The sequence below is a fragment of the Opisthorchis viverrini genome (assembly GCF_000715545.1).
Source record: "Opisthorchis viverrini unplaced genomic scaffold opera_v5_275, whole genome shotgun sequence".
Taxonomy (NCBI): Eukaryota; Metazoa; Platyhelminthes; class Trematoda; order Opisthorchiida; family Opisthorchiidae; genus Opisthorchis; species Opisthorchis viverrini.
In genome coordinates, this window is record NW_008751936.1 from 492,123 (window position 1) to 504,346 (window position 12,224).

Consider the following 12,224-nt stretch of genomic DNA (forward strand, 5'->3'; position numbering starts at 1 on the left):
GTCCTTGAATGTGAATTCCAAGTCTAAGATGATCGCCGTGTGCGTGAAGCGGGATGGACGTTCGTCCGAGGATTGGAGTTGCCCTTTGATTGTACACTTTGTGTGACCGTTTAATTGAAGGTCAGACAACGTGCTGATTGTGCACAAAAGCACGAGGAACATACAACAACATATCGGTCGAATCTTGGAATCCAGTCGCTTGTGTACTTTTTCGTAATTTCCCCTAACTAACCTTCCCGCCTCGCAGCAAGGAGCGAATCCAAAACTATGAAGATCCAAACGTAGCCACAATGACTACATCAACATGACGTTCTCCGATCTCCGGGTAGATCTGGAAGTCTGGCTGCTGTGATGGAGTCTCCTAGGTCATCAGTTTCCAAACTTTCCCCGATGATCCCATCCCTGTTGAACTTGATATCAGTAAATGTACGAGATTTCTCTGGTTCTAACAAACCAAAAGTCTTCCACATTTCTGGTCGTTCTTGTCACGTCAGTCAACGCCACACAATGGTCGAATTCGATAGCATACAGACGGAATGCGTTCCAGTTCAGATAAACAACAAGGTTTGTATACATAGCCAGTCTACTTCTGAACAGGATTGCGGAGTCCTATGCCGGCTAATATTGGTAGGGAGAGATGACTCAGTGGTTAAGAGTGCAAATTTACTGATCAGTAGGTCCATGGTTCGAACCCGACTTCCGCCGCTCGACTTCCCCCGTCTAGACCTGAGCAACCTAGCAGTATCCCATCCATCGCGCTTCCTTCTGGTGGCATGGCAGTCAGGGACCGATCGATCGATCTATGGGCTATTCAAGCCGGATAGATAAGCCGTCGCGCTCCGGAAACTGCATTCTCGGATGTATTTGGGAACTTCTGATCAATGGAAGGCCAAACATCTTAGAAGAATGACTGAGTAGCCACAAAACGAATGGCACCAGAGGAGATTCAACGTTCAACAACAACGCAGCCGTCAGACGATAGCTCGCTCCTGGTTTGAATGGGTTCCCGGGATTGGTACGCAACCTCTTCGCGAGCAATCTAAGCGCAGCTAAGCAAGAACGAAAGGTAAAGGATGAAGAGCGCAGTGTGCAAGTTTTTATTGATCGAGACGTAGAAAGGCCAACTGAGCGAGATGACCTCGGAACTAACAGTAGGCTGTTCGTTTCACGACGAAATGCAGGGTCCACATAATCCCCAGCAATATACCCTTTAAGATATCCGGGTCCCAGTTTTAGACTGGTAAGGCTACTTGATGAGCCCGTCAGCCCCATATCAGGTGACCACAACAGCGTGGTTGGGAGAAAGCGGTGTTATCTCCTGTATCAGTAAAATTTGGTGTCGCTGGTGATTAACCAACTCCTATTCGGAGGAATGAGTGTGCGGATTTTCAAAGCGGCCACAATATTCGTCGCATCGATTCCCCCTAACAAGAATAAGACAGTCTTGTGGTGCTTTTCAGCTTTTCACTTCCAAGATGAAACCTCGGTTGAACCTGACAGACAAAAATATTCGTTCAGCTATTGTTGTGATTTGCTGAACGTCGTACAACCCTGTATCAGTCCTTGGCTTCTTGCGCCGCCAACTAAAGTATATCAAAAGGCAGACAGTCCCGTGTGGAGATTAATACAACCGTACTTATAGGGTAATCACAAGGGTCCCACAAGTTCGTGCTGGGATCCCCGTGAGGGGGCGAGAAGCGTCGAGCTAAAGATGCTCGATCCGGATTGGCTGGCATTTTGACCAATCAGGGCACGCCTTCGTTTGGTCTGTCGCCCGCATGGGACACATTCGTCTAATTGATGTGATGCTCGGTTATTAGGGACGGCTGTAACACACTGCAATTCTCACCCGAAAGAAGCACCCTCAGATTGCCCAAGCCTAGAGAGGAGCAACCGAGAAAACGCGGTTCCGTTCGAACAAAGAACTATCCAGTCGGTAAGTTCGCGCCTTAAGCACTAAGCTATCTGGAACTCACTCATTCAAAGCTCCAGGAACATGTGCCAGCGCTCTTTGAGTACAAAAGTCAGCCGCTATGCATTGATCATATGGATGACCAGTGATTTTGAACCAAGCCCAAAACGATCATTGCAAATACACAGCCCTAAGAGAAACCTCTGAGATGGTTAGGTCAACAAGAACATTCACTTCCCGTAAACAGAATCTGAATCAAACTTGGCGGACTGGTTGCACCAATGGGGATAGAAGTATGACTAAGGCTGCTCGTCCTATATTGTTCAAAGTTCCGGTCACGACAAGAAGCCGGCAACCTTTGTTTACCGTTCAAACTCACGACAAAAAACAGTCCCTCGCTTGTTCTTGTTCTGAGATTTCCGGTAAACTGTTCGAGATGCCTCAAGGGTTGGAACCATTAGACACAGAAGGTGTCGCACTAACCACTCAAGTGCAAGATAGACCATGGTGCAACACAAATCATAAGTGGACCAATGAAAGTGCGAGAAAGCAGTCACGTTAACGCCTATGTAAGCGCAACACCGAAAGGTGAAAGGATTCACCAAGCAGGCAATCACGATGTCTCCTCGGTCTACGACGGGTCGTTTGCAAGTTGATTCACAAACCACGTGATCAACAGCCAATGAACGAACCCGATCTGCCAATGTCCTGACACCTTGTCCAGGGTGGATAGAGAGCATGCTAAACTTCGTGCATTAGTAGAGGGGATACCGAGGAGTACCTCAGGCAAGAGAATCGGTCTGAGAAACTACCCAAGGCCAACACCTATACAACGCGTGCACCACATGAAGTGTGCTTCAAACTAACAGTCAAAAGTGGCTTCTCTTACAACAAAAACAACGCTCACCCCAATCGGAAATCCCGCAGGCCGATCCTTTGTTGGTGAGCCGAGTAACTCTGCCAGGCGATCCCGTAACGAGCAAAGGGGTTCAGCGAGTTGCGTCACCGGGGGTAGACAATCTGGGCATTCCAGGGAAAAAATGAACGTGAAAAAAGACGGGAGATTAGAAGGTTTGCGACATTCGAAATGACGAGATGCTAAAACCCGAGAGACGTCGCCTCACAGAAAGTACAACTAGAAGTGTTACGAGGAGAATTCTAAATCGCGGAGACGAATTCCCCCACGAGTATGCCGTTCATTTCATGTGGCTGTTTGAGGCAAGTGAGCCCAGCAAGTCATAATGGTCAAGGGGACAACGTTAGCTGCTTACAGGTTTGTTCATACAGACTGGGAAATCATCACAAGGTCATTGCCGTCTTCCTGGATGCGGACCTCGAGACGGGCCACATCGATGGTTAGAGACATTGTCAGACATGGCCCAGTCGCGCCTTCAATGGCGCTTGTGCATCCAAGCTATTGCCTCCAATGCATAACTCCCTCCCCAATCCCCCCACTTGACAGGGTTGTATTTACGCACGAATTCATCAGCTTCCGCCTCTGATGCGCAGCTACCTACCCCACCTCCCCAAATCATCGGTGAGCGCAATTGTGACGGCTTAAACGACTGTACGACAAGTACGCGGTTGTTACAGCTGACAATGATGATGAGGATGAAGACTGAGTTATAATGACCCGAATGGACAACGTAATCATAGGATTGATCGTCTTGAGTAATATTCGGTGCCTAGTCTGTAATGGTGTATTCAAAACCACCGATTGTGAAATAAACCCGGACTTTACTCGGATTTGGGATCTTCTTGACTCAACCACGCAGCCGAAGTGTCATGGGAACTAGAAATTTGTGGTTTCGTGGTTTGACAAAGGGTTAAAATTACCAGCTAAATACATTGCTGATTGCAGCTGACAATGATGATGATGACAAGGCAAGCTGAGGGGAGACCGCCCTAGCTTATTCTATTGGGGGTAACATATCAAGAAACAATATTCAACAGATACCGTTCAGATTCTTGAAATGGTAGCGAGGTAGAGTGACGAACACCGTCAGCTCAGTAATTTGGAGACAGCCTTTGTTCCCAGCGACCCAATAGCTAATTTGGTCGGACAACGAGGAGAATTCGCGGGTTTTTTCGGAGAGATTTTGATAAGAGTGCATACTGTCAGCTTCAGCATACCGAAACCATGGGAAAAAAACAAGTTTTAGATCAAAATGTCTCTTTTAACCGTCTAATGAAATCGGCGCAAGGAACGGAAATGAAAAGACTAGTGCGATACAAGCTCCACGTACCGTAAGGCGTTCGTCCAAGCGCGTCTAAGGCATCCTTCCCAGCGTACCTAACACCCGATTGGGCAAGGGATTGTACCGAGGCATGAAGTAGAACGCGCGCGGCTCCGAGCGACAGTTGAATAGCACACAAATGGAGCGGGGTCGCGTCGTCGGCCAATGACGATCTGGCTTCCAACTGGGCACCACGTTGAATGAACAGTTCGACCAACATGGGGCAGTCGAAGTAGGCTGCATAGTGAAGTGGAGTCATGTCTGTCCACCGACAGCGGGCCTCCAGATTGGCGCCACCATTCAATAGAAATTCGGCAATACTGAACAGGCACACGGGAGGAACAGTCAACGAAAACAAATGAGCATGGAGTTCATCTACACAAACATGTCTTGAAGTAATTCATACAGAGACCCTAAGCCGGGTGCCGAGTGCTCGTTACAAGCGCTGGCTAACGTGATCCAACAGCCAGTGTCTTACTGGTCCGAGAGCAATTTCAAAAAACAGAACCTTGGAACTTACCGACACGCAGACTCCTCGTCGCCAACCGCCCCTGACTTGGCTGCGAAATGAAGCAATGTCATGTCTGTTAGGCCATCCCGGTCGTCCACATGAGCACCGCGGCGAAATATCTAATGGATCAAAGGAATGAATCGATACGACGACACGTGACCCACGACCAAAGGGTCCATAAAGAGGAATAAACCCTAGATTTCATGGTATATGGTCGCAGAGAGTTAGAGTCGTTACCCAAATTAATGACTACACCCTTAGGTCAGAACATGGAGTTATTCACGTGATTTAATGCTATAGTACTCAGTCAAAATGGCTGTCAGTATGTTAGCTGCACGCGGCATTCTGGAGGAATGAAAAAACTCCGGCTGCAGTGAATGAACTGAACAGAGCACAATGTTCTATGGGATGAGTATCACAGACTTAGAAACGCCCGCAGGGAAGTCAAGAAACATGTTTGAATGAGGTAAACACCTTCTTGTCCGTGTTAGTCTGTCACCAATAACGTAGTTAGTTGTGTAGAAATAAATAAATCGTTCTGCTGTAACACACTTTCGGTGCCTAGCTGCCATGCTACCCGAAGGAAGCATGAGGGCTGGAATATTGTCAGGTTGCCCAAGCCTAGACAGGGGAAGTCGAGAGGCAGAGGTCGGGTTCGAACCACGGACCTTCCGTTCAGTAATAAATTCACGCTCTAACCACTTGAGCCATCTCGCCCCCCTATGAAATTTGGATCAGAAAGCGAAAGGAAATACAAGAGAACGTTAATTATGATACACCTGTAACATTTTGTCAATCAGCAAAGAAAAAAGTGGTCACAATGGGTCGGGTAGAACACGCACAAGTTTGTCTAATCAAACACAAGACCGGTTTGTGGTTGCTCTGTTCGGCCAGCTTGGTAGCTGGATTGTGGACGCTTCAACACCACAATCGAGATGACATCGTCAGTGACATCCAACCCGCACCCGACTCATGGCATCAACAGAAGCGAGTAGATGTTCGGGGTGGAAAATGATAATAGTTACCTCTTCGACCACAGTGATCAGCTGCAGCTGCGCGTACGGTGTCCACTGCCGCAAAACAGCAAATAGATGAGGTATGGTGATTTGTGGAGAGCTCACAGACGCCTGGCAATCTTCACACCACCACCAGGGGCCGGGAAGTTGTTTAAAGATCCATGACCTGGACGCATCCTCGTCCTCCAGCGGCGGTACACCTGTAGGCGATGGGGATTTCTCCTCCGACGCGGCGAGCATTTCTTCATCCTGTTGACGACAGCTCTAAAACACAACAGTGAAACCAAAGCATGACCAACACTCACCGCACAAAATGGTACTTCACATGGTGGATGAGATATGGGATAGGACCGACGTCTTGGTAGTTCGGATGTTGATCGGTTCGTAGCAGTGCCTTGATCGACCTCATCGATTGGGGGTTGTGGACGAAAGCGATCGGACGAAGGTCGGACACAATGGGAACGTGCAACTGTCCTCGGGGATGGGGCGCATTCGGGGGGTAGGGACAACGGGCGACTTTGACAGTCAAGCTAAAACAGCAGTGTTTGGTTACCGTTAGAATTTTCGCACAAAGCGTAAATCAAACGTTCAAAACGAGACGAGAAGTGGGCCAAAGCGACCAATAGTCAGAATGAGATTGACGCGTTCTCATCTGAACAGTCTCTCTCCTGTCCGGATGCGATCATGCTTGTGAGTCCACAGTAAAAACGAGGAAGATTGGATTCGAGGTTCGCTCTTATTTGAGGTCCTCAGTAGTGCATATCCTCGACCTAAACTCCGCACATATGGCAAGCGAGTCGAGAGTGTTATCAAGAACTTGACTGCTGTTACACATTTTGAATCACCTTGCCACAAACACGTGGAACTGCCTACACACTCGAGGGTTCCGGGTGTGAGTGCAACGAATTCCCGGAAATAACTGTGCTGCTTTCAGCTTTCCAACAAAGAACTGACTCTTTATGAATCCTAGCAGAATGAATGAAGCAAACAAAGGAATGAGTGACCATCCAGAAAAGAAAATTACCGATGGGATGTAAAACGATGTTGTTTTCCAAGTACAAATCAAGTCGTCCCGTAGGCGGGTCAGCAACTGCTGCCTCTATGGATGAGGACCCCGATTCTCAAATTACTCAAGTTGGCAGAAATGGCCCAATCACGCAGTCGATGACGCTCGTGTATAGAAGCTTCAGTACGTAGCTACCCAGTTTCCGAACTAATCAAGACTTGGCTGTATGCCCCCTTTTCCGTGATCGAAACTGTAGCAGCTGGACCAAGATGCCATTCTCAAATTACTCAAGTTGGCAGAAATGGCCCAATCACGCAGTCGATGGCGCTCGTGTATACAAGCTTCAGTACGTAGCTACCCAGTTTCCGAACTAATCAAGACTTGGCTGTATGCCCCCTTTTCCGTGATCGAAACTGTAGCAGCTGGAACCAAGATGCCTATGGCACACGGCTTATAGCTGATAAATTGAACTGAATCGTAGTCGAACGCTATTCACTGTATGCTCACCGAACCAGCGCATCATATTCTTCCATTCGACTTCAGTTGTCCAGCGATATTTACACGGCCACCTTCAGACTTACACTCCTTGATACAAGACCAAAACTGGTTCAAGTAGAACATAAGGTTGACGGAAACTCGGGGACTGCGCCTACCCGATAAGCCGGCCCCAAGAAGGGCGAAACCGGTCGTGGGCTGTCAAAGAGTTTTCAGCAACTTTGTGAGTGGTTTCCTTTATGAAAACTGGATATTCTTGGTCAGTCCAGTCTAGAAGTCAGCCTGTCAGATATGATACGTTTATGGATATTGTCTGGAACGATTATCAGCCATGAAGTTTCCACCGTGCTGTCACGTGATAGTATGCCAAAACATACAACAGAGAGAGACGACAAATCATGGGATCGCACGGATGGCTTGCGAGTTTCCCTCGTGAGGAAGGTTGCCCAATACGGATAAAACCCGTTATCAGTCATCTCCCCGTCATGTGTTAGAGAGGAAAATTTCTCAAACAAGCATTCGTTAGGTGATGAAAAACATCCGTCGTTAGTCCTCCTAAGTCGTTCGGTGGAGGGATACCTGAACACATCTCAGTTTTCAATCGCCAAGATCATACCCGACAATGAAAAATCTGTGCCTGGAATGCTTGGCCTTCATCGATAGCAAAGAAAGAAAGAAATTGTTCAGCTGTAGCACTCTTTCAGTGCCTAACTGCCATGCCACCCGAAGAAAGCACGAGGGCTCGGATAGGGCCCAGTTGCCCAAGCCTAGACAGGGGAAGTCGAGAGGCAGAAGTCGGGTTCGAACCACAGACCCTCCGGTCAGTAAATTCGCGCCCTAACCACTTCAGCCATCTCTCACCCTCCCATCGGTAGCGAAGATTGTATGACGTTACATTTTCCATAATTCTACTAGCTCAAATTGTACCGATGGTCAGCATGGTCTAGCCAAAATAACTACGTCGTATTGTTTAATTCAGAGAATAAGTCAAAGAATAAAGCTGCCCGCGTGTTCCGGACACAGTGTTTAGGAAGCGCCCAGTGTAAATAATGTTGGGACGGAATGCAACGAAAACCAGAACTCAGGCAGTTGTGACAAATTCGGTAGAGAGCGAGTAATGCCTGAAATGTAGATGGCATCCATAGACGTAATACACTACTCATAAGGTTGCTGAAAATCCGTCGACAGCCCACGACCGGTTTCGTCCTTTTTGGGACTCATCAGGTAGGCGCAGTCCCCGAGTTTCCGCCAAACTTATGTTCTGCTTGAAACCAAATTGTACGAAATTAGCGAAATACACTCACTTGCAAACAAATTCGGTTTTGCGAGAGACTCACCTGGAACCCAGCTGAATCTCCCGTTTATGATGTATAGCGATATCTCGAACATCGTACAAACTGAAACATGAGGACGCCTAGTGCAGCACATTCAGTTGCGTGGATACATCACAAATGAGAGATTCAGCCGGGTTCCAGGTGAGTTTACTGCAAAACCAAATTTGTTGCAAAGGAGTGTGTTTCGTTCGTTGCTCAACAGAAGGAAAACTGTACGACGAAGTCTACCTTTTAAGGGAGAGGAACAGGGGCTCAAAACTGATGAATTGAACACATGATGAAGTCACGGTTAGCCAAGACACACGTCAGACGGGCAGACAGAAAACAGGAGTTACATCACCGTCGACGAATCTACTTTTTGACACTCGAAAGGCAAAAACGAGGACTGATTAGGCAACACGATCTTGTACGAATAAGTTTATTAGTGGTCAGGACGCTTCATCAGAACGAAATGCGCCACCAGAAAAGTTCACTCCATGACTCTGAGCGATTGACTGTCGACGACGGCCTTGAAAGCCAACAGGATGGAGGTGTTCCGTGTGGCCCCGTGTGTGACCCCATTCACCCGTCTCAAAGAAAAACAAAGCTAACAGAAGACACTAGGAAATGAATGCGAGGAAAACACGTGACGTATTGATTCCTAACATGTATTTAGTGTATGACATGAGAACACAGCCAGTATGGATGCGGGGATAGTGTATATAAACCATACAAAATACATGGAACGGTGCGCGCGAACAGACGCACACACACACGTACACACGAACGAGGGAATTTGGCGACAGCTAGACACAAAGGTCGATGTCTCACGAGTTCACCAAAACCAGCTTCTGACCAGAGCTCAGCTGTAGGTTGGATCCAACTCGCAAGAGGTAGTCCCGTCGGACGAAAGAATTCAGCAAGTCGGTTATCAAAAAAATCTGCGGACGGATGAAAAACCAGTAAGGTTGAATAAATGGAAAAAATAGAGAAGATGGGTAGCGGTAATAGTGGCACTATATAACATAATATACATATCAGCCCTACATGCAATCCGTTGTGATGTCAACTCTTTGGTTCACCAACCGATGATCATCTCTTATCGAGGGATCTGCTTTCCTCAATCCGCTAAGGCGGAGTGGGACTTCCTAAGGTCGCAGTCAGTGACTTGTGTTTGCTTGCCATTGTGGGCTCTCAGGCGTACTTATGACACTTTTATGCATGGCCCATAGCGTTGAATATACATTTTCGCCATTTAATCTCACACCAGACCCAGCTAGTATAACAGACACTTTGTGCCTGATGTGCGAGTCTTGACTGTACTACCGCGCCTTGCGGAGCATTCAACATTGTCCTTTCTTCGGTTGTTGGTCTTTAGGCGCGTGTTTCCATACCAAAATTTTTTACATACTTTGGGATTCATTCATCTGACCGGAACCGTTGTTGGCATGGTTTCGAATCAGACGTTACTCTCTTTTCTCCCATATTCTCCTGTTACCCTTCCGCATACATCGCTTGCATTCACTTTCTATGTTTGTGACCATGCTCTTCAAAAGTAAATGATAACATATAATGTATATAATATGTATAATATACATAATATGGATATGATCTTTTCTACTTTGATTGTTCAGCCGTAAAACTCTTTCGATGCCTAGCAAGCACGGCACTCGAAGAAAGCACGAGGGCTGAGTTACTGCCAGGTTGTCCAAAACTAGACAGGAGTAGTGGAGATACTGAGGTTGAGTTCGAGCCATGAACCTTCTGGTCAGTAGGTTCGCTGAGCCACCTAGAGCTCTGTTCGTACAAGCGTCACGCCATGGAACTGTCATGCTGGCGGTTAGACAGATTCTAGGATGGCCGAGGAGCCACCGGAAAACCATTTCACAATCCATATCGACTGACTGCATCGCCAAACACCTTGAGACTTTTCGGGCCAAATCGATTCCGTTTTGTTCAATCTGGAGTGGGTTTTTTTGGTGGGTGGAAGGGAATTGTGACCGAATCGTAGAAAAACTCACTTGTCCGACGGCATAGACCATACAGGCGGCAAAGTAGAAATTCGCGTTGGCCGTCCCCGGTTGAAGCCACATGTAATGGAACAGAGGGGTCAGCACCAGACTGGCTAGGAGAACACACGTGGTTGGTAGGTAGAGGCGACATTCTGTGGAGAAAAAAGAGGAAATGAGTACGGTGCGATACAATATGGTCTGATTGGGTTTGGAGAACTCAAAACTCGAAATCGCGAGACAGTGTGCATAATCGCAGTTTGTTCGTTTACTGAAAAAAATTCCGTATTCGACTGAAAAGTTCGTCCGTTGTGAATGAACAAAAACTGAACAAGACTAACTTGATCCGCAAGTGTACAGCACTGTTGAGGTGTCCGGGGTCCCCATCCGATGTGGCAACAGTTGTCGGCCCGACACTGCCAGCCCATAGACTGTCCACCCCTAAACCGCTTACAATGAGTACAAGGTATGCTAAGTGTACACCTGAACAGTTCATCAATTGCGGGAGAGTTGCTTTTTCCCCACACAAGCCAGCGTACCTCGGCACTGCAGATCCCATGTTCCTACCGGATCCGGTTAGCGCATCGGAGACGAGTCCTCGTACATCCTGCGCATGCTGCGCTACTCAAACTCATCGACACTGAGGAATGGAACTACTCTGCTTTGGCACGCGTAATGCTGACTGAAAGCGATGTGATAACCAGGCTCGCACACTGGCATGATCAGAGTCAAGTTGCATATACCCATAATGGGGAGTTGACCTAGCAAGAGCCTCAGTGGTTAGAGCGCGAATTTACTGACCGGAAGGTCCGTGGTTCGAACCCGACCTCTGCCTCTCAACCTCCCCTGTCTAGGCTTGGGCAACCTGGCAGTATCTCAGCCCTCGTGCTTCCTTCGGGTGGCACGGCAGCTAGTCACCGAAAGGGTGTTACAGCTGAACGACCATCTCTCATTATCTTATCTAACCGGAGAAAGCTCCTTCCTGGAGCTACTGTGCAGAGCAGATGCGCATATCATCAGTAGTCAAGCTCCTTGTTATCTCTTTCACACCTTTCTTCTAAGTCACCTGTTGTTCACCTGGCCGTCTTCACCAACCTGAAACGGGTACGGAAAACGGTCGACAACGCGTATCACATAGCCTAGCCACCGTAGCCGATGACGTTAGATGTTTTCAGTGACAACTACTGCCGGTTTGCGATGCCATTCGACACCAGCAACGCTTTTGAGACATCGTTGACCGAAAACCTGAGAAAGCCTCTTCCCGCAGAGGCCATGCCTTATATCCATACGACAGACGGTCAGTACTGTAGCTCTTTTGAAGATAGGCACTATGATCGACTCACACCAGTTGTCTGGAGCAGTCCGCTTCTCCAGGACAGAAGCAACTAATCTAGGCACCTAAAGACTTGGGACTATCGGAGTTAAACTATGAAGCTACATTGCCGATGATGATGACAAGCGATTGACATCAGAATGGCCATATCAGAAACGCAACTCACGTGTTTGCAAGAATCCCCATACAGGTAACAACGCGATCAGGTAGCCGAACTCACCAATCGAGTGGTAAGGTTGAAGAACGTTTGTGATGAGCAGGATGCTGTAGCAGAGGAAAACCGGCTCTTCGCTGGATTGAACAACAATCAATGAAAAGACAACAGACGAGGAATGTAACGTGTACATATACATATCCGTACATATATATATATATATATATACATATATATA

The 12,224-nt window shown here is 47.6% G+C and overlaps 2 protein-coding genes across 2 annotated transcripts in view; one reads left to right on the forward strand and one right to left on the reverse strand.

The window, feature by feature from the left end:
• Positions 1–12,224, reverse strand: part of T265_09466 (hypothetical protein) — a gene marked incomplete at both ends in the record, with an annotated part of 40,297 nt that overhangs the window by 7,373 nt on the left and 20,700 nt on the right. The window contains 7 exons of the mRNA XM_009175541.1: positions 2,820–3,010; positions 4,159–4,469; positions 4,670–4,779; positions 5,686–5,940; positions 5,982–6,206; positions 10,512–10,654; positions 11,999–12,123. Coding sequence (XP_009173805.1) covers positions 2,820–3,010; positions 4,159–4,469; positions 4,670–4,779; positions 5,686–5,940; positions 5,982–6,206; positions 10,512–10,654; positions 11,999–12,123 — 1,360 coding nt within the window. The remainder of the gene's footprint in view (positions 1–2,819; positions 3,011–4,158; positions 4,470–4,669; positions 4,780–5,685; positions 5,941–5,981; positions 6,207–10,511; positions 10,655–11,998; positions 12,124–12,224) is intronic.
• T265_09465 (hypothetical protein) overlaps positions 6,718–12,224 on the forward strand; it is a gene marked incomplete at both ends in the record, with an annotated part of 14,468 nt that continues 8,961 nt past the window's right edge. Inside the window, one exon of the mRNA XM_009175540.1 lies at positions 6,718–6,865. Coding sequence (XP_009173804.1) covers positions 6,718–6,865 — 148 coding nt within the window. The remainder of the gene's footprint in view (positions 6,866–12,224) is intronic.